Raw genomic sequence first — 27,755 nt, 5'->3', positions numbered from 1 at the left:
TTGCTGGTTTACAGTTTTGTTTATGCAACTAGATAATCAGAAAGAAACCATCATTAGGAGATAAAGTATTTTTTAATTTATTGCTCTGTATTGTTTTAATACAGGAGGGAAGGTTGTGACAAATTTACATCACATTACATCTTTCAATTCGGGAACTTGAACTTAAATGCTACTATTGGGAAAATGATTTCAAAACAATTATATAATGAGTGCAATGAAACACTTGCAGGCAGCTCTGCAATTTGTTTATTATTTAGGGGGAAATGTCAGTCCTTAAGGGGATGCGGGATAGGCCGAGCCAATGAACTTCTTCCCATCTCCATAGGAGGAATTATCCCAGGTGTAAGTCTGAATAATGAGCGTTTTCCCTCCCACACTTAGATGACACCTAAGGATGATGATAGACAGCAGAAATGAGAACAGATCCACGTTCAATAAGGCGTCACAGGATGTGAACATTTACTCACTGTTTTCCAGGACGAGTGATGTAGCAGAGGCTGTAAATGGCAAGGTCAAATTCCGGGCTGCAGCCAATGACCGCAGAGCCAACCTGCTTGTAGTAGCCGTCCCACATGAACTGCATCCCCAAGACATCAGGAAATGTAGTCCACTGAAGCAAGAAAGAAAAAAATGAATGCAGCGCCCTTTGTAAATTAAAAGAGTATTTTAGGATTTTTATCATCAGTGCTTACAGGCCCATTGAAGCTGTGGCTGTAGTAGTTTAGCTTTCCACTTTTTTCAAGAAGATAAAACCGGATCCAGTTGTGGAAACCGGAAACCTTTCCTCCCTTGATCTCTCCTGTTAGAGAATGTGGTTTTAAAATAGTACAAAAAAGAGAATATGTTTTCAAATAAATAAGATGTTCAAAAGAAATCTGCTCTGTCCAAACCTGCAAAGATGTGCTCAAAGCCGCTGGAGTCCAGCTGGTTGTTGTTGCGAGAGTACAGACCAAACCACATCATCTTCAGGTCCTGAATGAAGTCTTCCTCTGATTTGTAAATGCCTTAAGATATAAACACAGACATTGAAAACACACGAGGATAACCGTACCCGACCTTCAAGTATTGCTGAGGATGCGTGAAGGTGAAATATCATGCATAGAAATGTTTTACCCTTGTTGTAGAGAAAAGCAAACAGCTCCCGTCCCAGCTGAGTGTTGGACATAGTTTCCCTGACAAACTTGTCCTGCTCAGCCAGCTGCTGAGAGCTGAAGTTCTCTGCCTGTCCAGTCATCCTGTTGTAGTTGTCCAGCACAGACAGCAGAGCAGCGTAGGTGGGCTTGGAGAAGAGAGCATTCTCATTCAGGTAGCTGAACAAGCTGAAAGCAGAAAAAAAAAGATTTAGGACATAGAAAAACTGCTATGTAGCGAGAGATTGCTGTGCTGATAAAACGGCTTTTCTCACAGCTTTGAGGAGCGATCTGTCTCAGAGCTGGTCTGAGAGTCGGCCACCAGAGCCTGAGGGTCAATGACCAAGTCTGAGGCTGAAGCCTTGTTTGAGTCCAGAGAATAAAGTCTCTCAGAGATAGACTTGATCTCTGCATCAGTTACGGTACCACCCGCATCTACAAAATACATGCACATATGTGTGTTACTGGAGATGTCAGAGTACAGATAACAGGAATGTAAATAAGTCACGTTAAAAACAGTATGTGAAATAGTCCAACTTAACTCTGCTTGAGTCAGAGATCACATTTAAACCGCTGTTTAGATCACCACACAAACCATAAAACATCAACTTTCCACAATGAAAGCTGGAGTATCTTTATACTCTAGTATTGCTGCTTTCATGTATCAAAATACATCTTCCACCACTGGGTTATACTCAACATAGAGGCAACAGATGCAGTTAGGGAATGAACAAACTGAACCCTTTTAATCTCCGTTCATTATATGGACTAGCCCAACAATGACACCTGCTGGACATATACTAAAAAAAAAAAGCTTTGCCCATGAGTTGCTGACTGGCACTGGCACGAGTAATTGCTATCTGTTCCATAACCACATCGTCCCTGACATGAGTCCAGCGTATCTGGAAACAAACCGGACAGACTGGTGTTATAAACACACTGACATCCTTGTTCTGCCTGTAATATGATCATAATAAAAATGCAAAGATGGGTTAAAAAATAAATGACTTACTGCTGAAACCCAGGGTCAAACAGAGTACAAGGACAGCAAGGAGCTTCATCTTTGCTTAGCAGCAGCCTGATATCTGGGTGTACTAACTGTTATGGCCTTTCCTTTATGTCAAAGTGGGGTGTGGTTTTTGCCCAACTACCATCAGAGAGGTAGGGCATACTGGTTCAGGGACCATTGGAGGTGGAGTTAAGTGACAGAGCACCTATGCACAGGTTACTCAGCTTTAATTCTCTCAAGTAGTCACTTGTTGGAACATGATGGCCACACATACATTTTGACCACACCAGCAGGCATCAACATGGCAGCAATTGCATCACGTTTTTAAAGAAGAGTCTGTGGTTATTGTTGTTTGGGTAATCCCAAGTGCTAAATACACCCAACCACAGTGAAGGGCACAGCTTTTAAAATGAGAAAACAATAGCATTGTTAACCTGATGATGGGAACCCACTAGTAGCAGCACACATATGTATGTCAGCAGCTGATGACACAGTCGGTAATGAACTGACAGCACCTTTAGAGGTGGTTGAGCTCCAAGGGGATATGGCAGGGGGGACTGTGGCACCCCCTAAACTAAAGTGCCCTCACCTCCCCACAGCTGGAGCTCCAGGCCTCCACTGGATTTTTGTTCTTATAGAGAAGTTCTCAAGGTGCTTGAAGGAAACTTCAGCATCATGTCCTGAACTTGAGAGGAAAACTGCATTCAATTCACATGAATGCTAACTACGCCATTAAAAAAGTGGGACTTATAGAAATTTAAACTAGGAGATTAAATGCTTCACGTTCACAATGGTGCAGAGTAGAGCCATTGCTTCTCCACATTGAAATTAGGCAGTTAAGATAACTCTTTATTGCCATTGCCCATTCATACCTAGTACAATAGTACAACAAAATTGGAAACTGTCCAACGTCAGCACCAAGCGCAACTAAAAGCAAGAAAACACAAAAAAACACAGTAACTTTTCATTTTTTTTAAAAGTGCAAGAAAAGTATGAGCAAAAAATAGGAATGGCTTAATAAATAAAAGAATGAGTGAATGTTTATTGCACATTAATATTATTATATTAAAAAATTTAAAAAAAAAAATACTGATTAGGGCTATTGCCCTGTTGTAAAAGCTGTCCTTGAGTCTCCTGCCAGATGGCAGCAGCTTAAACACCCAGTGTCCTGGCTGTGTACAGTCCCGTAGGATGCTGTGTGCCTTCCTGAGACAGCGAGTGCTGTACAGCTGCTTCAGGGAGGTAAGAGGATGGCCAATGATTTTTTGGCCCATATTAATGACCCGCTGAAGTGCCTTTTTGTGTACCGTGGTGCAGCTGGAGAACCACACACAGATGCCGTATACCAGCACACTTTCAATCGAGACGATCAGCAGCTCCCTCTTCAGGTCCATTTTTCTGAAGATTTTCAGAAAATGGAGACGCTGTCGGAGCTTCTTCACTACTGCAGAGGTGTTTGAGCTTCATTGGAGGTCTGTGTCTATATGCACACCCAGGAACTTGAAGCTGGACACGTTTTCCACACACTTCGTGTTGATTCTGATGGGCTGCAGCATGGTGGTGGTTGAGGTGGTTTGGGCACCTGATTAGGATGGCTTTCTGTGGCACACCCATAAGTCGCTGGAGCAATTCTATCTTGGCTGGCTTGTGAACAACTTGGTGTGCCCCCATGTTAATTACTCTCTGTGCAACCTGCTCTCAGTTGTGAGCCCTGTGCACCAAACACCCAGGCAGTAGGAGAGCACACTCTCCACTGAGGAGGTGTAGAAGGCCAGCAGCAGCTTCTGGTCCAGATTGTTCTTTCTCAGGGCACGAAGGAAGTGCAGCCACTGCTGTGGCTTGGTGTTGTGGGTTTAGGTGAGATCGGTGGACATGTGGGTGCCCAGAAATCTGAAGTTGGAGACAGATTCCACCCGTTTTCAATTTATAATAATTGGGGAGTGGATCTTCCTGTGCCTCCTGAGCTCTTTTGTTTTAAGGATATTCAGTTTCAGGTTATTTTCTGAGCACCAGTGGGACATGTTCTACCTCCGCCCTGTCACTGCCCCATCTCCATCAGAGATGAGCCAAACCACGGTGATGTAAAGAGCATTTGTTGGGTGGGTTGGTGTGCACTCATAAGTGTGCAGTAGATCTGGTACTGAGTATCAGGGGAGGGGAAAGGTGGGGACTGAGTAGGCCTGATTGAGGCTGGTTGGTGAAGAAGTCTTTGATCCAGGAGCAGGTGACAGGGGGAATATGAAGATGGTCCAGTTTTTTGGTGAGGATGTCTGGGATTATGGTGTTGAACACTGAGCTATAGTCCACAAAGACTGTCTCCACATAGCTCTCCCTGTTCTCGAGAAGGCTCAGCACTGTGTGAAGGGTGATGGTGATGGCATCCTCCGTGGACTGATTTGTTCTGTAAGCAAACTGGTAGGGGTCGAGGGGGTAGAGTAGATCGTCTCTGATGTGCTGACACTGACACTATCCGCTCAAAGCATTACATGACTGTAGACGTGAGGTTTATAGGTCTGTAGTCATCGAGGCTGTCTATACCAGTTTTTGGGGGGACGGGAATGATAGTGGAGGCCTTCAGGCTCTCCTGGGGTTAACCACTCGCAGTCTCCTCCTGACCTATTGTTCCTGATGGATGGATGGATGGATGGATGGATGGATGGATGGATGGATAACATAAATGTATGCCTGCCAATCTGGTTGATGACCAATGTTCTGCAGTACTAGTATGCAGGATGAAAACTAGTACCACCCTCTGTTGAGACCATGTCAAACTGCAGTGACTTCACTGCATGAAGGAGTCCAGCCACTGGCTTCATGCTGGATCTAGCTTCACGGCTCTGTAGATTCATGTCAGTCCAAAAAAAAGTGTCCTTTGGATTGAAACACCAACTGTTGCAACATTGGAACAAATTACCCTGTTAGCAAATGACGCTCAATAAAAATAAGAGTGAGAGATGGTGTTTTAAATGACAAATTAAGAGCTGATGCTTTCCACTTTATTGTCACTCAGTGATTACTTTTGTATCTGAAGAAAGCAAGAAAACTGCTTGGTTAATTTTTTTTAAAAATTGCCTTGGCTTGCCAACATTTCTTTGAAACATTTGTCCCGCATGTTGAAAAATGATGTGTAAAGAAGCGTCAGCATGTGATGAGTTGGAGCTCACTATCTCAAGTCACACTGTCACTACGACTGGTGCATTACACATTACACACCTTGTGAGTTTTGCTGTTATTTGAAGCTTGCAACTGCAACAACAAAACAGGCTGGTTCCCCAACCTAAGTCAGCCAGTGAGCCTGTGTGGTAGTGAGCTGTAGTTTTCCCCAGCTGCATAAAGAGAGGTGGCTGAGGGAGTTCAGAGAGCAGTGCCAGGTGGAGCTGGTTAGTACAGCTGCTGTGCATTGATTATTAAAGTTTTCTTCCCTTATGGAGTGTGGTGCTGGGACCAGTCCATGCTGGCATACACCGACACACCAGCCGTGAGACCTTGTTTGAAAGCAGTCTTTTGTGTTATTGTTGTGAGTTGTGTGCTATCAGGAATGCCAGGCATACCACAAAGGAGCACACAGCCTTTATGTTGTTCAAGTGTGTGTGCAGTTAAAAGAAAATAATAAATTACAAATTCACTCGAACAATCCGAAAGCAGCACTCACATTACCCAGACCCATAAGTCATGTCACTTCATCACAATTGCACCTTTTATGCAAAACACACCAGTGTGCTTTTTGAGGTGTTATCTTAATTAATTATGTATTTATATGATTGAAGTTATATTTGAATCACATTTAAAAAAAAATATGTATCAATCTTTTTAAGGATAAACATCTCCAGTTTTTTTTCTCTTCAATGGAAACTACATTTGGTTATCACACAGAGCTTTAACACATAAAAAACATCAAAGCTCATAACATATATGTCATAAGCTGTTTTTGTATATGGAATTTGCCTTGAAAAATAATGTCATTTCCATCAAAGTAATCTGAAGTACATTTATGCATTATTATGGGACCCTCTCTGATTTTTCCACCTGAATGACCAGATGCTGTATTTCACAGGGTTTATGTGAGATAACCCAGAATAGCTCACACATTTCGGTATCTCTCATCATGTGGAGATCACATGCTCAAATGCAACACTAACTGAGAGTGCAACCTTGATTTAAAGCCTGGAAAAATTGATGCCTTGAAATGAAGTTCACTTACAAATAAAACTACTTCTGCAACAAACACTGGTTTGGATTTTTCTTGGGATGCCTGATGACATATAAATGTTTGATTTTCCTACCCCAAAAGTACACATGAGGGTTCATGCCCCCCCCCCAAAAAAAATAGAACTTATATTGCATAAGTGCATATTTTGTGCCCATATTATGTGCATATTTTCTCAACCAGATTTATTTTAATTTAAAATCTGGAAAGAACTACAAAATTGCTGTTTAGCCTTTGGGCTTTTAACCTTTGAGAAACACATAAAATATTGTAGTGTTATTGTTGTAGCCTGTGTTATAGCCTGCCCTGCAGTGTTATATTTGATCGACAAATTTTCAACACGATTTTGAACATTTATATTGAAAATGTTCAAAATGATGAAACAAGGAACAAAAAATTAGGCAGTTTTGAATTGCTTTAATACAATAATATTTTATAGTGGACAATTGGATTTAAATTCCTTTTGAAGCTAGCATATTTTGATTTGGCAAGCTAAAGGTCACCGAGTACACAATGCATACTCAAAATCAATAAGTTGCCCTAAATTAGCCGTCTTAAGTAAGCTTTACTCAATTTTTTCAAGGCAACGAGTTTGCATAGTTTTTTTTTAGTTCTGCAAACTAATTAGATTTTACAGTGACTACTGACCTGTCTGCTGTCTAGTGTCTAATGTGAACACCAGCATTATACTTGGCAGGAAGACAAATTCTGACCCTACTACCCAAATTTTACAGCAGGAAGACATGTCAGACAACGCAACACTTTCCAGTCTTCTACTGTCTAATTTTGCTGATCCCTTGGGAATTGTAGACTCAGCTGTCTGTTTTTAGCAGACACGAGTGGCACCCTCTGTGGTCTTGGTTATACCTTGTATACCTTGGTTGTAACAAGTGTATATAAGGTACTATTATGGTCCACTTGATAGTCATATTTCATTAGAGAATATGACTGAAAGGCTGAAAGAGGAGAAATGCTTCTGCACCTATTGAGAAAAAAAGAAAAAGAAAACAGCAGAGAAACCACAGCAAAAACCAACATATGCATAAATAACAGTGGCAATGTTACTGAACAGCTCACAGTACTGATAATACAAGATATTTTTAGAGGCAGCCCAAGATAGTGTGTGTACCTGTGTGCATGAGTTGTTAGGGTCCCTGGGTCGTTGACCCAGTGTTTTGTGTTTTTGGTTCTTTGATTTTGTTATTTCATTATATTCTAGCTTTGCTTTATGGGTTTTAGGATCATTCTTAGTTTAGGTTCTCTGGGTGGGGTTGGTTAGAGTTTTAGTGTTCTGGTTTTCTGTCTGTGTTCCTTAGTTGCTGTCTCCCCTGTCTGCTGTATCCCCACATCCAGTCAGTGTCTGTGTCTGTCCTGGTCCCACGTCTCTGTTCCCTCTGTTGTAGTGCTTGCATGTGAGTCTGTGTCTTTTGTTCAGTCTGTGTTTTGGGTTTCCTGTTTTACTTTGAAAGTCCATGTCTCATGTTAATGTGTTTGGTTTTGCTTCTCCTTTGTCTCGTTAGGCCTGATTTGCCCCAGCTGTGTTTCCCTCCTGTTGCCCATTCCCTGATTGCTCCCTCTATGTATTTAAGCCCTGTGTTTCAGTTTGTCAGTGTTGCGATCTACCGTTTATTTTGCTGTGTGTTTTGTCAGTCCACCGGTGTTAGTTTATTTGATTTTTTTCCAGTTATGTTATGTTTGAATTCAGCATTAAAGCTGTTTTGGTTTAAGTTTGTCTCTGGAGTCTGCACCTTGGGTCCTATTCCTGTCCGCACACAGCCGTCACACAACATGAGTGCACTTCACCTTGTATGTGAGGAGCAGGATTTTGAATCCAATTCTGGATTTAACAGAGAGCCAATGAAGGGAAGCCAACACAGGAGAAATATGCTCTCTCTTTCTAGTCCCTGTCAGTACGCTTGCTGTAGCATTTTGGATTAATTAAAGGCTTTTCAGGGAGTTTTAGGACTTCCCGATAATAATCATCTACAGTAGTCCAGCCTGGAAGTAATCAATGCAAAGCTAGTTTTTCAGCGTCACTCTGAGACAGGATATTTCTAATTTTAGAGATGGTTAGATACCATATTTCTAAGATTTTCAGGGCCAAGTACAATAACCTCAGTTTTATCTGAATTAAGAAGCAGAAAGTTAGCGGCCATCCAGGACAACACAGACAGCATCGTCAGAAAGAAAGTTGATAAAATAAATTTAAAAATGTTGTATTATTCGATACATATGCATAGCTGGACTGGCCATCGGGCATACCGGGCATTTGCCCGGTGGGCCGCTGGCGATTTTTTGTTTTTATGGGCCGATGGATTTTTTTTTTTTTTTTTTAGGGTGTATATATAATGAAAGGTGTTGGATTGGCCAATTGGTCATGATCGACTCTGGGCTGGACCAATTACAGCCGAGGAGGCCGAATGCACCCGCCCCCTTGTTTAGCAATCACGTGATTTTCGCGCATTGCATGCCGGGAACTCGTGGCAAAACAATTCAAGTACCGTATCAAATGCAAGCATTTGCGGCATCGCAAAACGTTCATTCCCCGGTTAGTGATGTGCGATACCACTGATTTTCTTTCCGATCCGATACCAAGTAATATTCAGGGTGGTATCGACGATACTGATCCGATACCGATACTCTGTACAAAAACTTATTTTATTTATTGTATCTCAAATTATAGCGTCATAATGATTACAGGACATCAGATTACTTGTTCTTATCACTTAATAGTGCAGAGTTCATCATATAGAAATGAAAAAAACTGAAGTGCCTATTTGAACACCTTGCCTGCCTGCATCACTAAAGGATTCCGTGAGAGACGTCTGTCTCGCCCTAGCAGCACCTGTCCCGGTCCTCCTCTTCAGTTCGCCTCAACATACGCTCGTCATATTCTGTGATATGATTTACTCTGAGGTGTTTGACAAGGTTAGTGATGTTGCCACAACCATACATGCCAACCCTCCTGATTTTTCCGGGAGAATCCCAAATTTCAGTGCCCCCCCCGAAAATCTCCCGGAGCCACCATTCTCCCGAATTTCTCCCGATTTTCCACCTCGACAACAAAATTGAAAAACCATATCGCAGAATTCAAAGCGCGGCCCAGCCAATTCCAGTTTCCAACAATGGCGGCAGCGACTTCGTTTTAATATTACTCTTACTTCTCTTTCTGGGTTGCAAAAAAACTTTTAAGATATTTTCAGGTGAGAATGTAGCTGTGTAAACTTCAAATATCTGAGCCAACCGACACATCGTTTTCAAACACCCGCGGTCTTTCACTACTCAGGTTAAACATGATATATAAGTCACTTTGATAACTTAAAAATGTTATTGTTTGGCTTTTTCAGTGTTTTATTTGTTGGTGAGTAAATTGGTTTGGCTGAGATTAAAGTTATTAGATTAGATTAGATTAAAGTAAATTAAATTTAACTTTATTAATCCCTCAGGAGGGTTCCTCCGGGGTTTTCACACAGCTGAATAAACATCAAACAGAAGACTAATTAAACAAAGTGTGAGACGGTCCAGAGTTTACGCCAGCGCCCGGTTATATTTTAGATAGCAAGGAGCAGACGGGAGAGTTTCACTCCACCAAGGGAGCTCGTGACGTACTACCCGGCTTTCTTTAGACCGCGAAGGCTGGGTCCTCAGGTGGAAACAGCCTCTGAATTTGGACACCCCCGCTGTTTCCGGGCCCGCCAATAATAACGGTGACATTTAACGTATTTTATCCGATAAATAAACACTGCAAAATGTATTTATCACCCCCCAACAGCCCCTTTGAATGTCTCCCTAATTCTGAGGTCTCAAGGTTGGCAAGTATCCGGTTGTTCAGTGATGACGCGATGAATCCTACTTCCGGGTCTAAAGTAGTCTGCGTTTAATATGGCTTTTGTGTTGTTAACATGTTTAATGTTATGTATTTTCTTATATTTGATCTCAAAAAGCTCCTAAAACAGTCAGTGATCACTGCTGACCTCCCTCTGCTTTTATTACCGCTAATCATTTATTTAAGATGAGTTTTTAAAACCTTAGGATGTAACTACAGCCCAGCCCATGCAGCAGTATATGAATGACTAACCTCGTATTGTGGATGGATTATCTCTGTTGTTCTCCTGGCTGAAGTTTGGTCCTTTTACAGCACCCTGCCATGCGATTACATTTGTTCCTGACCACCGAGAACACTCACGTTAACTTTTATTGAGTGGAAAAAAAGTTAGCTTGTTCATATTATGCTAACATAGCTGTGTCGCTAGCGGTCACGTAGCACATCATTATATACCAGCTAGCCCAACTTCAGTGACCCTACAAACATCACTGCTGTTTCGTTTTCTGTCTTCATTTATGTTGGAAGTGATAACAGAGCTGTACGTTTTAATTTGTTTCCAAAACCCTGCAGTCAGGACATGCTATATTGTATTTAGATAGAAGCTACCGAGCTAACTTCCTGCTAACTTCCAACTCCGTTAAATGTCATAAATGTCCGTTTTCATGGATGCCTGGATGTTAAACTCAATTGTTACACCTGGTAGAGCAGAACGCTGATCATTTTATTAAAGATGAAAGACTTTAGACAGTTTTTCAACTCTCAGTAATGCCATAGTGATCGTTTGATATATGGACCTGCAGCGGAGTTTAGACCCAGACACTGCTAGTGACGTCAGACTGAACAACCGGATAGCCAAAACACCTCACTTTTTTGCCACATGTATCGCAAACCACATCTCAGCTGTTTGGAGGTAAAATACGTCCGCACAATTACGCATAGCCATTTTTGTGAGTGCGCGCGCCAAGGGGCTGCGAGGCATTTATACAGCCGTATTTCGCACATGACAATGAAAGGCGGAAGAGGAAGTAGTTCCTTTGAATGTAGACAATCCGAATGTTATAGTTTCTTTCCACTGTGTTCCTGTTAATGATAAACTACAAATTCACCCTATATTACTAAAACATCGATATTTTAACGTGAGAATCGATTCTAGAACATAAATGATTGGTATCGGAGGAATCGATATTTCAGGATCGATCCGCACATCACTATCCCCGGTTCCAATACCTTCTTGTTTTTTCTTTGCCGCACAAAAAAGGAACGTACAAAACAAAAGGAGAACAATGCCAGTCCGTACAAAGACAGACTTGACGAAAAGACAAAGAAAAGATACGAGGAAAAAATCAAAGGAGTGAATGGGTCAGACCCTTACGAGCACACAGAGTGGACAAAAGACCTTAGCGTGCTGCCCAACTTTCACCACGCGCAGATTTATAATTATACGGTTCTTGGAGTGAGTGCATACACTCATGAAGTTTAGTAACTTCAGGTCACAGCAACAAGACCAGATACAGTTTACCAACGGATGGGTACAGGACCTTGAAATGCACCGTGTAGAACGAAAGACCATCGTACGAACAAAGGTAAGTTTACCAGTCTCACAAATCGTCGTCATAAATACACATTCGTTAACCGTTTATTAATATAACTTTTGAGCTCAACCGTAATTAATTAGTAGTGGAAATAATTTCTGGTAGCATTACAGAAATGTAGCAGTGACAATAATATTGTATGTTTTAATCGCACTGGACAATTAGTGATACAAAACAACTGTTTTATCCTGTGAATAAAAGTATATGTTTTTGTCAATGTACCATGGTAATAACAGAAGCGAAACACAATATTGTGTCAGGACAATTCACTATTTATGCACAATAAATAAAGGAGCATAGCGCGACAATTTCTGTTCAGCGCCAGACTTGCTTGTAACCTATATCACCAATTATGTTAAGAAAAATGACATATTAACTACTACAAAACTCTGACCTTTGTGGGAATGCTTGGAGCAGACTAACATGTGAGCTGGAGTGTTCTGAGACGTTATATTTGGTATATCCAGACCATCCGTCGGCTCTTACTTCGGAAACATGGCTTAAAAAATTTCTCTTCAATGACATAATCCGATAAAAAAAAAAAGATCTCTTTACCCGTCGGCTTCCCATGGCTGTCATGCGACCGGCTATTGCAGTTAATAATACAACAGCTTCTTGCCATTTTTTGGGTTTCTTTTTATCGCTGTGTAACTGAGTTCAATTGAAAGCCTGCGTGTGCTAGTACCTCTTGCCACAAGTTCCCAGAATCCTTTGCGGTTTTACCCCTGAATGACGTCACATTTTCAATCTTTATCCTGGTGGGCCGATCTCTAGTCAAAATGCCCGGGCCGATTTTTTGTCCCAGTCCAGCCTTGTACATATGCGTACCGAACCGAAAGCACTGTATCGAACGGTTCAATATCGATACGAGTATAGTTGCACCCCTAATATATAGATATATTCTCTATAGAGAATATAGAGAATTATATATTTTTCTTTAAAGACAGCGTTGTCAAGAGGAAGAGAATGACCTGCCCAGTGCCCAGTTAATAGGAAATATACTTTACTATGATATATAATAAGCTCAAGTTATTCATGTACTTTATTATTAAATATTTAAACAATGAAAAGAATGTTACACATGTAGTATATCTGCATATCTGTGTAAATAAAAAAGAATTATGTCAAGTATAGTAAAGTGGTTTTCATCAGGACAAAATAAAAGCCCTTGCTCTTTTTTTTATTTCAATACAAATTTCTTAAAGAAGGACAAAGAAAAGGAAATAAATAAATAAATACAAAAGATCACACTATTGCCCTTTAATTCGTTTTAAAAACCTGACATCTGTGCAGACCACAACTAGGAAGATAAGCACATCGGATTCAGATTTGATTTAAACTCACATCAGTCAGTCTCTAGAAGTCTAAAAAGTCTGTTTTTACCATTAAACATCCAATATACTCAACTTCCCAGTAGAGCAGGGCGATATGGCCAAAAATATTTATCACGATATATATTTGAAAATTTGCGATAACGATATAACTGACGATATAATTGATGCGAGACAAAATACAACTCCACAACATTACTAGCGCAAAAAGACAACCTTCCATTTATTTTCACTTAAACAAGAAGCTGTTTTTTATGTACATTAAAGCTTTATAAAAATGTAACAGTGCAAATGCAAATTCCTTGCTGAAAGTTTAACCAAAAGGCATTTCCAGTAGAAATGGGCTGACATATACTGAGCATAACCATGTATAATATCCACTGAAGTTAAAAAGAGGTGCTTTGCAACATTAAACGGCAGTGTGCAGTACGTATTTTTCGGACCATAAGGTGCACGGGATTATAAGGCACATTAAGCGAAACAAAGCAGTCAGATAAATCAAACTTTATTAAACTCATTCTTCTTGCTTCCTCCACTTCTGTACCATTGATTCATTAATGTTGAATTCTCTGGCAGCTGCTCTATTCCCATGTTGTTGCAGTATATTAATGACTGACCTCATATTGTGGATTGATTATCTCAGTTGTTCTCCTGACTGAAGTTTGGTCCGTTTACAGCATCCTGCCATGCGACTGAATTTGTCTCCAACTATCAGGAACCTTAACGTTAACTTTTATAAGTGGGAAAGTGTTAGTGTTCGTCCTCCAGCTTCACTGTTTATGTTATGCTAACATAGCTGTGTCGCTAGCGATCACGTAGCACATCATTATATACCAGCTAGCCCAACTTCAGTAACCCTACAAACGTCACTGCTGTTTAGTTTCCTGTCTTCATTTATGCTGTAAGTGATAGCAGAGCTGTACGTTTGAATTTTTTCAGAAATCTCTCAGTCAGAACATGCAATATCATGCTTAGGTAACTAGCGAAACTAGCGAGCTAACTTCCGCTAGCTTCCTGCTAACTTCTAACTCCGTTAAATGTAATAAATTTTGTTTTCATGGATGCCTGGAAGTTAAACTTCATAGTTACACCTGGTAAAGCAGCAATGCTGATCGTTTTATTAAAGATGAAAGAATTTAGACAGTTTTTAACTCTCAGTGATGCTGCAGTGTTGTTTGACCTGAAGCATACGGAGTTTAGGACCCAGATTACTCCCAGATTTAAGAGCATCTTAGTCGACAAATACGACAATAACGACAGCCGCTTGCATGTTCTGCAAAAAAATGTGCTTTGTTGTGTATCTGACGGACAAACACCAAACCAGTTCCACATCACTGAAGTTGCACCATTTTTACAAACCAATTCTGGTTCATCTGTTTCACTCAACAATCGGCCATGTGCGTATGAAAACAAAGGCACTGCGCATGCGCGTTTTACTCATATTCTATCGCGATATTTCATTTTCCTATCGTTGCCTAACATTATACCGGTATTACCGTGAACGGTATAATATGGCCCAGCCCTACTTGCAAGCCTTCGTTGTGTTTCTCAATGTTCCTCAGCTTGCAATCCATTTCTTCCTGTTGTATTTTCTGTTGGTCTTTCTCGTGAAGCAACTCTTTATTTTTGAGCAGTGTTTCCTCAAGAGTTATTTGGAGCATTTTGCATTTTTCCTCCACGCCTTGGAGTTTTCTCTGCATGTCTCTCTGCTCTGTGGACTGTTGTTTCTTGTCTTGGAGGATCTCTTTATTTCTTTTCAGAGCTTCATCAAGAATTACTTGCAAGCCTTCGTTGTGTTTCTCAATGTTCCTCAGCTTGCAATCAATTTCTTCCTTTTGTATTTTCTGTTGGGCTTTCTAGTGAAGCAACTCTTTATTTTTCTGCTGTGTTTCCTCAGAGTTATTTGGAGCATTTTGTATTTTTCTTCCAAGACTTCAAGTTTGCAGTCCATTTCTTTCTTGAGCATTTCCTGTTGCTCTCTCTCTTGGATAAACAATTTCTTTCTGTGCACTGTTTTATCTAACCTTACTTGGAGCCCTCTGTGTTTTTCCTCCATCTCTTCAAGCTTGGAGTCCGTTGCTTTCTGTTTCATTTCCATTTGCTTCTTGTCTTGAAGCAACTGTTGATTTTTGTGCAGAGTTTTATCATGCTTCACCTGCAGCGCTTTGTATTTTTCCTCCATGCCTTGGAGTTTGCTCTGCAGGTCTCTCTGCTCTATGGGCTGTTGTTTCTTGTCTTGGTGAATTTCCTTAAGTTTCTCTAGAGCTTCGTCAAGCTTTTCTTGGAGCTCCTGATTCTTCTTGACCATATTTTCCTCTTTTATGCTCTCTTTTCTCTCCTTTTGGAGCAGATCTTTAATTTTTTCCAAAGCTTCATCAATCTTTTCTAGGAGCTCTTGATTCTTATCCTGGAGAGCCCATTGTTTCTCCTTAATAATACCCTCTTTTTCTTGAAGCTGGTAGGATAATTTTTCTACGTAATTCACCGCTCTTTCTCTCATTTTCTTCCGTCAGGATCTTAATCTTCTCTCTGTTCATGAGATTTTCATTTTGCATTTCTTCCAGTCGCTTTTCCTCTAATTCTACCTGTTAAACTGTTCTATGTGAAAATGTTGGGAAATGAAATATCACAGCTGGAAATCAATGAAAGTCTAAATTCAGAAGAAGTTTTGTCCTTTTCCTCATTAATGCACATCATAGATAACTATGTAATGTGTCTGTTGCACACTTTGTATGTCAGGAATAACCATAAATGTGTTGTCTTACAAACGGCTGCATCAGGTCTTTGCATCCAAAATAAGCGAGGATAACAGAACTCCTGGGAAGCAAAAAGAAAAATCTGGTTCTTGTTTTTAAGACAGTCACCTTTAGTTTCACACTGAGTAATGCTGGATTGTTGCAAACAAACCTTTCCCACTGGGTTTTATACTTCGGAGGCAACACAGAGTAAAGAGAAGCATTGTTATTCCAGTTTAACTTTAGTCTCAGTTTAGTTTTATCCCCTTGTAAATTTGATAAGAGCCAAATTCAGGAAACAAACTCAGTGTGTGGCCAGAAAATGCCATGGTGGCTTACAAACACATGTCACAACAAAATATGAAGCATAAGACATCACACGTTTAACGGAAACAGACGCAGAAGAATTCATCTCTTAAATTACTCACTTTGTTGAACTGGCGTTTGCCCGTGACCACCGGAATTGGTAGAATGGACACAAAGAAAATCAAAGGTAGACAAAAATCCGTCAGGAGGGATCAGAAGAGAGCAACGGTCTGCCAAGCCATTCCCTGTTTCAGAGTTTTGTAGTTTTGTACCTGCTGTCGCTTTAATATTAAACTAACGAGGTTGAAATAGACTCACAGTGGTTTCTGCTTCTTAATTGGACAGATGTATATCCATTAAGTATCCCAGTTCTCCATCACCGTGTCCGATGGGACAAATGAGGTGAATGGCAGAAGATTTTAACAATACCTGGTAGCTTAACACATTTTAAAATTTATTCATGAAGGAGGTCTTGATGCAGATATCTGCTGATTACAACAGAAGCTCTGAAATATTATTTGTCCTTCCTAAAGACTAATTGGGTTTTTAAAAATAACTTTGTTCCCATTTTGGCCAAGAAATAAGTCAACAGTCCTTGTGGGTCCAAAGAGGGACCTTTAATCTCAAGTGCAGGGAACAACCTTAAATGGTGCAGAAAACAAGCTGTTGACAGGAATTAAGAAAGAAAAGTTTTCTGATCACTTAAATACTTAGCTTAATTTAAAAAAATTCTTAATGATGTCACTAAATTGAAAGATATGAAAGAAATGTGAAATCTAACAAACTCTACAGCTTTTATAACAGCAAAAAAGTGGCAGGTTCTCGTCCCGGTCACCTCATGCATAAATCTGCCTTGCTAATTCAAACTAATGAGGAGGGTGTGAGAAAGACCATCACTGAGTTTGAGCTGAAAGCCACTGATGCAGACACAGAGGTAACACACAGGCTACATACGTTTTCTGCAAATCTTTCACAGCTTTAATTACAGTATGTGCGTGACATCATGACAAGAATCAGGTGTCACCTTCTGTGGCGGGAACTACAACAGAGATGCTTTGAGCACTTCAGAAGGTCTTAAAGTAAAACAAAACAAAAAACTTTTCAAATGTGTAACTGAGGTCAAAATACAGCATTCGAGAACTGATTTCTTCAGCAAGCACACTCATACTTCTTTAATTAATGCGAAACTAAATGAAATGTTGCTCTCCATCCTCTGCTGCATATATTGTAGTGTTAATAATATGTATGAAGTAATTTAAATTAGCTTATTTGCCTTTTTCCTTCTTTAAGCATCTGATTCTCGTTATGAGCTGCACAATAGAAACAGATCATATCTTTGAAGCTTGGTATTTTTGTGAAGTAATTGGCATCATGTTTGGAAACATTCCAAAGTTACCAGTTTAGAAAAGAGCTGGACCTCTGAATGTTTATTTTGAGATCATTACCTAAGTTGGCTAAACTAAGCAGCCAGCTTAAAGGATAATCCAACACTGTTAATCCAATAAATCTGTAATTCTCAGTAAAAACTTGAAAATTAATTTTCTACAGCCTATTGTACAATTTTAGAGAATAAAACTCAAAAGTAATGTTAAGGTTCGCCACTATAGATATTTTGAAGCTGATTCCTGAATTTGAGTTCTCACTATTTTACTGGTTTGTTGGTTGTGCAGAACCAACACTGCTTCTTTATGTAGCTTCATCCTAGGGAGACATTGCAGGCGATATCATTGAGTCGTCCTTCCTTTCCCTGCATTTTCCCTCCTATTACACGACCTTCCTCCAGGCGGAATCCATCGTCTTCAGCGTCATCCAGGCTCCTCGACACGACACCATCGACCGCACCATCAACAGCCAACGCTACCGACAGATCAGCAGCTTCACCATGGATGACATCTACCAGAACCGCATCAGTTACAACCACGACGGCTCCAACTTGCTAAAAGACCGCTTCACCTTCCGTGACCGATAGCACCAACCTGCTCTTCATGGTGGAGGACAACGGAAAAGAGGGGTGTGTGTGTGTGTGTGTGTGGACAGTTTTATTACATTGGGATGATTGAAATGGCAGAGTGAGGGCATCTCTGCAAGAGTGTGCGTGCTCTGACCTTTTGTGAATTTGTGTATTCATGTGCTTCTGTCTTTGTGAGGATAGAAGCTGGGCACTTTTGCAAAGGGCGGGCACCTCCGGAAACAGAGATTGAAAATATTTTTGCAAAGGACATGTTTGGAAGGACAGGCTATTTCTGTAGCATGGAAGGAGCAGCTTTATGTTTGCCGCTCACCACAGGTTGAGCAAAAGAGTGGGTGAAGTTTTGCCTTTTCCCATCCTCCTGTAAGCTTTGATGTTTTTTGCTTTTCTTGCTTCAAATATTCATAAAAAATTAGGATAATTTTCCTTTTGTGTGTCATAGTGAATACTAATAAACCATGTACTACATGTGCATTTTAAAAACTCACATCAATTGGCTGATGGTGTATAATATTAAAAGGAAGTAAAGGCTACTTTTTTATAAGGTATGCAGAAAATGCTTATCTTATCAGGTTAGTGTGGGATCACCGCAGTCATGGTTGGGATATATGGTGTACAGCCGCAGTTAGTGCCAATTTATGTTTCCAAATCAAACCCTTATGACTCCTTAAAATGAAGCCATGGCTTTCTGACTCCCTTCAAGTTCAATCTTTTTTCACTTCTGAGATAGAACTTTTTAATGCCTGAGGATTAGCTATTCCTCAGAGCTGTTGGGACTCACAAATTGGAAACCGCTGCTCCTGAGCTTTCCTTCTAAACTCCCTCACTGGATGACATAAACCACAAAGACTTCTGTATCAGTGTATAAAGAGCCTGCTGTTTCCTTCACTGCATCCAGTTCAGTGTTGCATCGGTGCCCTCTTCTGTTCATCCTGCATCCTTCGTGCTGCTGCAGATAAAACTCTCTTACTGTTGGAAGGTAAAGGAGGGGGAAAAAAAGACTCCTTTACATTTTGCCTTCACAGTGAGAAGGAAAGCTTGACCCCACATTCTTCACTCTGATCATTTCTCCTGAATGACAATGCGTATCTGCTGTATTTTCTGTTGCACGTGTTTACTCAGCTAATTTGCAGTTTAAATCAGCAGTTCTCTCATTATGAGCCTGCTTATGTGCACCTCAACGTTGCAGATGAGGATCAGTGTCAGCCTGATGTTGTAAAATGTTGATCCTCCAGGCTGGAGGATCAACAAACAGCCACTTATTATTGTGGCAACAAGCACAGTAACTAGTTATGCCAAAATCAGGAACACGTTTATCATTACTGGGATTTAGATAGGGTCGTTATTGGTTACTTCTTGTGTTGCGTTCGACTTACCTCGGAAATCAGAACACGGACCTGGGAATGATGTCACACCCGAGTAAACGGCGTTCTGGTTAGGGGATTCCAATATGGCAACGCCCTTGAAAACGGTTATTTTGCTAGCCCTCTACAAAAACAAATTACCAATAAACACATATGCAGCTCATCTGCAGTCTGGGGTTACCTACATCTTCCTACTCGCAAGGCAGAATTTCCGAGTTCCGAGTACAAACGAAAGCACCACGACTGCAGTTTCTGTGTTGGACGTAAAAAGCGCACGTGACGCTGTGACGTAGGCTTAGACCACTGAAGCACTTAATCTACCATCATATTTTATTTATCTACATGGCCTGACTGGAGGAAATATTATTTTGGTTAAATATTGACTATTTATGAGGCTGAAAATACTTATTATTTATTTTATGTTTCTTTGTGAGGCTCAAAATACTTTAAAGTTTGCCCATCATTACTGAACATGATGTCTCCAGTTGGTGCAGTTCAGCTGTTTTCAGTTAAGTTTACGAAGAATGGACAAACCTCACTGTGTTTATGTTGGACCATTTTTGCACTGCATTTTTGCTCTATTTTGATACCTACAGCTCCTAAATGGTCTGAGGCACATTTAATGTTGGCACTGCTAGAAGTATACTTTCTACCCATTTCAATGGCAAAAATAAATATACTTTTCAAAAGTTTCAACACACTGTATGTCGTGTTTTGTCATCCACTGATTCTTCCTAGTGATACTACGTACAATGATTAGATTTATAACACTGCTGCATCAACTCCAAAATGATGTGTTTGCATTTATAGAGCTTTGAAAATACAGGGTGTGAGCTGTGATTGAAATTCAAATTTCCAAAAACTTTATTTATTTAATACAATTTCGTGCCATGCTATTTGAGATAACAGTGTTGTTATTATATTTGAGGCTTTTGCTTTGCACTGAAGTAACAGTACCTTTTATGGACATCTAAGTTCAGAGACGATTCACATTAGCAGTCACTGCATTGTTGCTCTTGCCCTTCATGCATTCATTAGATTGCAGGCTGTTGTGTGTTTTCAGGTGGTTTAGTACGTTTACTGTGTCCGAACAAACTCGATCACGATCTGCTTCTAGAGACAAATTGTTTACCGTCTGCTGTGCCAGACATTTGAATTTTGCTTCGATGGTCTGTTATCTGTAGTTTATCACTGCAGTCAAGCACATTTGGGAAATTTCAAGTTGTGCAGTGCAGGAAGCAGCTGTGACTGACACAGGCAAGCACGTCATCAGGTAGTGACATAGGGAGCACTTCATGTTTGCTTTGTGTTCTGTTGACAGACCAGTATCGATCAATCGATAGTTTTCACGTGATGTGACAGCTACTGGGACATGCCTGCCCGTCCTTTCACTGTGCAGCCATTCTTTTAATCTCTTTCAGTTTAACTTGGCCTAAATGCTATCAAATGCATTAATCAATGTTAGAGCTGCTAGAACAGCGTAGATTATGACACCAACACGTAAGCACATCTCTCCTAACCCCACCTTACAGGTTCAAATCCCACCAATCCCTGCTTCTCAACAGCAACCACGCCTGTCAGTGGCGGCTCATTTAAACTGTAGGAATGATTTAGCTGACATTGGAAAAATACTCGGTTAACTTAATTGATATGGCACGTGTTGCGAAATCAGTTTCACCCCGGTTCTTTTATTCGTCGAGGCATCCAGAGACGGCACCGGAACTCAGTAGTTATTTCACAAAACCTTTGTTCATCTTTATTCATCTTCATTTAAGCATGCACTTCTAGAAGGGAAGACGAGGCTGGTGTGTCCCTCTGCAAAATCTTCACCCCTTTGTTAGTTACAGCCAACTTTATAGAGGCGTCCCCATCATAAAACCCCCCCACAGTGTGCTGCAAACTCTGTGTCTGTGTCTATGTGAGTGCTCGTGTGTGACTGTGTACGCATGTGTGAGTGCACATGAGTGAGTGTGCGTGTGGATGTGTGTACGTGACAGTTAAAACACTGTGGGTGTAGGTGACTCCCTAGAGGTCATAAAACCCATCTCCCTTCCAGACCACAGTTATCCAGTTACAAATGTTGAAACCTTTCACAGTTCAACTGGGGGAGGGGTCTCCTACAATTTACTCCTAAATTCAGTCAGGCCTTTATTACATTGAGGGCAGTGTCAGTGTCTCTAAAATAATTCTACATTCTATGTTAACACATTTCTAAACTCTAAAATAAGCTAAACATTCCTACACACGGCATTAATGTGACAAACTAAAATACCAGAACGTTTCTGGTCCTACACTTTAAATGTCTCAGTCAACAAAACGTAACCTGTAGCACTTAATTTTGTTTTAACCATGAAAAATTTCTTGTTTCTTACATCCCACAGGGCAGCATTATTTACCCATTATTTACCCATCAGGATCAAAAACATACGTAGCTGTTCGCACTTTGAAAACTTTTATCCTGGCAGCAGTGTAAGGTGAGCGATTCTCTACAAAATACCACTAGATGTCACCAAATTGAAACTCTGGGAGACACATCGCCGCTTTCAGGAGTTTTAAATAAAGCTGCCAGGTCAGAAAAGAGATCACAAGTCCCCAAAATTTATAATTTCTCTTCATATCTTTGTTTTTCCTATGATGTTGTACCTGCCAGTGTAGCGAGTCAGTCACATGACTGAAAACTATTAAGAGAACTAGCTCTCTTATTGTGTGTATACAAAATGAAGTGAAATAGTTTGATAAAGATGTTAACAGACTTAAACCTTAATCTTTAAAGTTTTATCATTTTCACAGTCAGAGCTGGGGGGTCACGTTCATGCAAACTGTAAGTGTTAGATCACATCAAGCTCAAAAAAGAATTCATCCCTCTCAAAATAAAACAAACTGAGGTGTCACAGCAGCATACATGCAACATACAACAAAGCAATATATGAGTTATTAATCTTTAAAATTAACTAATAATGTTGTTGGTTAAACAGAAGCATCAACTGAGTCTTGATTTCAGTATAGGTGTGGAAAGTTTAGGTGATGCTGACTGGAAACCACAGATATCATGGTTGATAACCGACTATTAGCTCTCTAATCAGTTAGTTTCTAATTCATTTAGTAAAAGTTGTCTGTCTTTACATTTACATTACTATGTGAAAAAGAACATTTAGGCCTGTGTTACATTCTATGGGACTCTTTTGCTCTGTTTGCACATTTCAGAAACAATAAAAATATTGAACCCGCTGGTTTATTTTAACTCTTTTCACCATACTAATATATAATACATATACATGCTAATATGTATAATGCATAAACAATTAAGCATGGACAATATGTAGTTAATAGTAGGACTAGCTGGGGACGGTGGCCCCAAAATCTGCCCAAGGCTCCGCAAAACCTTGGGCTGGCTGCCCTCCAGTACTCTAGGTGGCGCAGAAGTGCAAGCAAATCACTTAAACACTTTTGTCCCTGGACGGCTTCCTTCCACAGCGTGGACGTCAATGACATTCTGAGCTTTCATAAGATTGCTCACTTCTGCTGGATGCGAAGATGTCCTTAACCTTTTTGTTCAGAACATTAACAAGAGATGTCGCAAAGGTAAGGGCATGATTGACGTTTAACTTTAAACTCGTGTTGTTTGTCTCGCTGAGTTAGCCTCCTGCGTTTGTGGGACATCTTCAGTGACTTAACTTTGCTAATTCATTCGCATTTCGTGCATTTCATAGCCACTTGATATCACAGCAGAAGCAAAATTTACTATAAATTTGTATTTACTGTGACCAATGGCATAGAATGGGTCCTCAAATACATAAATGTGGCTGCTTTGTTGAAGTTGTGGTGTGTGCTCCTCTGTGTCTCTAAGGTCAGTGTTGGCCAGCATGTGCAGTCTTTACACACGGGATGTCAGCTGCTGGCAGCAGAGAAAGCCCTCCTCATGAAACTGCGGAAAAGCACCGGCTACACTTTTATTAACTGTAAGAAAGCCCTGGAGAAGTTTGATAATGACGTAGCACAGGTGAGGGCCTCTCGTAATCTGTCAGGTGCTGTTCGGCGTTATGTCTTTGACACTAATGAGCTGTGGGACTGTTTTCAATGTAATTTGGCAAATGTTCAGGCAGAGACATGGCTGCATGAGCAGGCCCAGAAGGAGGGCTGGAGCAAAGCAAACAAGCTCGAAGGTCGCAAAGCCAAAGAGGGCCTGATCGGCGTGTTTGTGGGGGACAAAGCTGCGGTAATGGTTGAGGTAAGCCCACTGGTGCGGGGATTCATTAGCCATCTCCTCCTAGTTCTTCTCCTTTTTTCTTTTTCTCAACAACTTGGTCTTTTGTCTCTCTGTTTGTTTGTTTGTTTGTTTGTTTTTGATGCAGGTGAACTGTGAGACAGACTTTGTGGCACGCAATGAGAAGTTCCAGCAGCTGGTTAAGGATGTGACATTTGCCACCTTGGCCCACTTCAGAAATAAAACTCAAAGTCAGTCGGGATATGTAAAGGTAAGGATGCATGCTGAGGCCTGGGAGTAGAAATAAATGTTTATTTTAATTTCATAAATGTTAATGGAAACAGATCATTATTGTGTCACAACTTCACCTACCTCTAAGGTGCATGGAAGTCTAAACTAAAACATGATTTAGCATGTGGCCTTCAGACAAAACATAATAGAGTAGGTATGAACCAGAAAGAATGCACAGCAGTACATCAGCAACAAGGTACATCAACATGCACACCAACCAATGGGGCACCTACAGGGACGAGCATCGCAATTGGTCCTGCAGCTTCAGGCAAACATGAGCTGTGTACAGCCATGACCAAACACTGCTAGTTGTTCATTTAAATTGAATCTGGTGTTTTGAACATCCTGTTATGCCACACCAGTACTTGAACTCTTAAAACTGATTTGTGCAGCAACTTTTTGATACACCAGAGTTTTTAATGTGTCAGTGCTGACAGAGTAACACTTATGACGCGTGCCAGATGAGAATATATTGCAGCTTCCTTCAAGAATGCTTCTGGGAACCTGGGAAACGATGATGATGTTACCCATCTCCTTTATTAGATAGTTCTGTTTCCTCTTGACCAGGTCAACCTGAAGCTGCATAACCATATGTCCCACCAAAGGTGAAATGAAACGCACAGATTACAGAAATTATAGCAGTGCATGCTTTAACAGTGTTATCAGTCGTTCATTGGGTTTGGTAGGTTAAAAGTGCATTACTACTTCAGTGTTTTGGTTTTTTGTTGTTCTTTTTGTTTTTTACTACTTCAGTGTTGCATACTTTTTCTGTGGTCCAACCTTAAATCTTCAATCTAATCAAAATATGAGCTAAAATGTTGTATTTTCTTTAAGAACAATTGTATTTAACAAAAAAAAGAAAAAAGAAAATCAACCTCACAGGCCTTTGGCTATACATTTTTTATGCTACCCAGTTATATGCAAAGTATTAGGCTAATGGATGACCCACCTGCCACTGGGACACCAACTTCAATACAAGAGCAGTAAATTTAAGTCAGAGTAATGAGTAGTATTGTAAAGTAACCACATCCCATTACCAGTTTAAATTCCCTTTTTGTATAAATACATTTTATATAAATAGGTAACTGTACATACTTGTGAGTAATTTCAAACTGAATTTGTGTCTGAATTTGTGTGGCCCACCTGCAGAACCTTCATAGCCCACCAGGGGGCTCCCGCCAACACTTTGGGAATCACTGCTCTAGTCACTTAGACACTCCTGAAGAAACGCAAAACTACACATTAGCCTTGTGTAGCAGTCCTTACACTAACAAACTGGCTTTTCTTTCCAGAGTGTCCTGTCAAGCGATGACTTAAGCAAACTCAGCGTGGGTGAAGGAACTTCATTAGCTGATCAGGTGGCTCTCACTATAGGTCAGTACTTTGCCTAAGGGACACTGCTCATTGTAAAGCACTTTTCACACATGGGACATATAACACTGCAGTCTGTTAAAATTATGGTTTTCTGTTATTCAGGCATTTCACTTTTATGCTCACAGCTTAATAGAAATATAAGATGGAGAGAAATGTGGTGCACACTTAAAGTAAACTGCTCAGAAAAATATGTTAAACACATCAGATCTCAATGGGGGGGGGGGGGGGAGAGAGATCATGTTGGATATCTATGTATCTATAAGGATGCCAAATTCTTTGATGGAAAGGAAAATTAGCAGCCTGCAGAGGGCTGAATTTAAAGATGCCCTTGAAATCAAAGTGAAAACATTATGTGGCAGGCTAGTCTGTCTTACAAAGATTTTATTGCAGCAACTCAAAATGGTACTCACTAGTTTGAATGGCTCCCATGTGCTTGTATTGCATGCCTGATAACGTGGGGACATGCTCCTAATTAGGAGTCCTGGGGGATCTCCTCCCAGATCTGGACCACAGCATCACTGAGCACCTGGACAGTCTGAGGTGCAGACTGGTGAGGTTGGATGGACCGAAACATAATGTCCCAGATGTGTTCTATCGAATTTAGATCAGGCGAGTGTGGGGGACGGTCAACTGTATCAAATCTTTCATCCTTCAGGAACTGTCTGCTAACTCTCGCAACATGGCACCGGCCATTTACATGCGCTAGGATGAACCCAGGATCCACTGCTCCAGTGTGGGGTCTGACAATGGGTCCAAGGATTTCAAGGATAGCTAATGGGAGTCAGGGTGGCATTCCTTAGCCATCACTGACCCACCACCAAACCAATCATGCTGAACAATGTTGCAGCCAGCATAACGTTCTCCATGGCTTCAACAGACCCTTTTGCATCCATCACACAAGTCTGTGCTCAGGGGGAACCGTTTCTAATCTTTGAAAAGTACAAGGTGCCAGTGGTGGACCTGCCAATTCTGGTATTGTTTGGCTAATGACAGTTGAGCTCCACAGTACTGGGCAGTGAGCATAGAGCCAGCTAGGGAACGTTGGGTTCTCAGGCCACCCTCATGAAGTCTGTCTCTGATTGCTCAGACACATTAACATTTACACCAGTGGCCCGCTGGAGGTCGTTTTGTAGCTCTGGCAGTGCTCAAGTTCCTTCTTGCACAAAGGAGTGGAGACCGGTCCTGCTGATGGGTTAAAGAACCTTCTGCGGCCCTAGCCAACTCTCCTAGAGTAACTGCTTGTCTCCTGGAATCTCCTCCATGCTCTTGAGGCTGTGCTGCCATGCGGCGGTCCTTCTGGCAATGACACATACGAGTGTACCATCATAGAGGAGCTAAACTACCTGTGTAACCTCTTAGGGTCCAGATATTGCCTCATATGACCATGTTAATTTAATGAACACCAATCAGCTGAAACCGATTAACAACCCCCTCTGCTACTTGACTGACCAGATCAATAATATACTCTGATTAAAAAGTGTAACTTTTTTTGAGCAGTGTATGAAATATTGTAACAATACATTCAGACTTTGGCTGTTAAACTGATGCAGTAGGCTGGAGGTTATTAGGCAGTTAAAGTTTTACAGAAAAGTTGCTAGGCTAGGTTGTTCATTCAAGTGTAAAGCTGACATGTTTAGATGCTGTCAGATTGTCAGGAAGGAGTGCATGCTGTTTGGTTTGAAACAAAATGTAAATAAATAGAAATATAATCGGAACAAAATTTGAAATTGTCAAGTTTTTGAATTGTTGCTTAATAGCATGAAAATGAACAGTCTGTTGCAGCAGGCTTTGGTTTTATATCGGTGCCTCTTGCTCCTCAGGTCGCCTTGGTGAGAACATGTCTTTGAAGCGGGCAGTGACGGTGGGCATCCCTGCTGAGTGGAAAATTGGTTCATATGTACACGGCGGCATCAGCACCCAGACAGAGGTAGCCATGGGCCGTTATGGAGCCCTGGTCGTATTTCAGGGTGGAAAGGAAGGAGAGCAGGAAATGCTAGGTCGTAAACTGGGACAGCATATAGTGGGAGAGTCGCCTTTGTCTCTGGGTAACATGGATGACCTGCCCTGTGGCGAAAGTGAGACACGCCTGCTGCCTCAGACCTTCCTGGCAGACCCCAGCAGGACTGTGGCACAGTTCCTCAGAGGTCAGCAGGCTCGAGTGCTAGACTTTGTCCGATTTCAATGCGGCGAGACGACTGAAGACGCAGAATGAAGAGAGGGAAATTGTACATCCAGCTGAATTTGACATGTCTTCATTTCATGTGTGAATATAATTCAGGTTTTTGTGTACTCTGTAAGACTGAGGCATCACAGTCACACAGCATCATGAATTTGAAAGAGTGTGCGCCCGCAAACACTGGTACCTGATGAAATGACCAATCCAACATTAAAATCTTTTTCCTGAAAAACCTGTCTTA

The 27,755-nt window shown here is 40.9% G+C and overlaps 2 protein-coding genes across 2 annotated transcripts; one reads left to right on the top strand and one right to left on the bottom strand.

Moving 5' to 3' along the window:
• Positions 1-71: 71 nt before the first annotated feature.
• Positions 72-2,229, bottom strand: endou (endonuclease, polyU-specific). Its single transcript, XM_085407920.1, has 8 exons — positions 2,143-2,229; positions 1,951-2,032; positions 1,406-1,594; positions 1,114-1,319; positions 891-1,004; positions 693-799; positions 468-610; positions 72-388 (listed from the first exon to the last, which is right to left on the bottom strand). Exons 1-8 carry the CDS (start codon positions 2,189-2,191, stop codon positions 274-276), a joined length of 1,005 nt encoding a protein of 334 aa, XP_085264046.1. The 5' UTR covers positions 2,192-2,229; the 3' UTR covers positions 72-273.
• Positions 2,230-22,918: 20,689 nt separating this feature from the next.
• Positions 22,919-27,755, top strand: tsfm (Ts translation elongation factor, mitochondrial). The gene is made up of 6 exons (XM_085406457.1): positions 22,919-23,051; positions 23,317-23,469; positions 23,569-23,697; positions 23,822-23,944; positions 25,257-25,338; positions 27,159-27,755. Exons 1-6 carry the CDS (start codon positions 23,004-23,006, stop codon positions 27,548-27,550), a joined length of 927 nt encoding a protein of 308 aa, XP_085262583.1. The 5' UTR covers positions 22,919-23,003; the 3' UTR covers positions 27,551-27,755.

This window comes from Rhamphochromis longiceps, linkage group LG5, assembly GCF_057381845.1.
Source record: "Rhamphochromis longiceps isolate RC_006_pf linkage group LG5, R_longiceps_female_GT1.1, whole genome shotgun sequence".
Classification (NCBI taxonomy): domain Eukaryota; kingdom Metazoa; phylum Chordata; class Actinopteri; order Cichliformes; family Cichlidae; genus Rhamphochromis; species Rhamphochromis longiceps.
The sequence above is the reverse complement of the archived record's forward strand: the minus strand, read 5'-3'. Positions and strand labels throughout refer to the sequence as shown.

What these genes read in the sequence shown, in the direction of transcription:
- endou (XM_085407920.1), bottom strand. Translation starts at nt 2,191, where the DNA reads ATGAAGCTCCTTGCTGTCCTTGTACTCTGTTTGACCCTGGGTTTCAGC. An exon ending in TGCTTTTCTCTACAACAAGG is followed by an intron (nt 1,005 to 1,113) that starts GTAAAACATTTC and finishes TTATATCTTAAG; the next exon opens with GCATTTACAAATCAGAGGAA. An exon ending in GCCACAGCTTCAATGGGCCT is followed by an intron (nt 611 to 692) that starts GTAAGCACTGAT and finishes TTCTTGCTTCAG; the next exon opens with TGGACTACATTTCCTGATGT.
- tsfm (XM_085406457.1), top strand. Translation starts at nt 23,004, where the DNA reads ATGTCCTTAACCTTTTTGTTCAGAACATTAACAAGAGATGTCGCAAAG. An exon ending in TAACAAGAGATGTCGCAAAG is followed by an intron (nt 23,052 to 23,316) that starts GTAAGGGCATGA and finishes TGTGTCTCTAAG; the next exon opens with GTCAGTGTTGGCCAGCATGT. An exon ending in GTCAGTCGGGATATGTAAAG is followed by an intron (nt 23,945 to 25,256) that starts GTAAGGATGCAT and finishes TTTTCTTTCCAG; the next exon opens with AGTGTCCTGTCAAGCGATGA.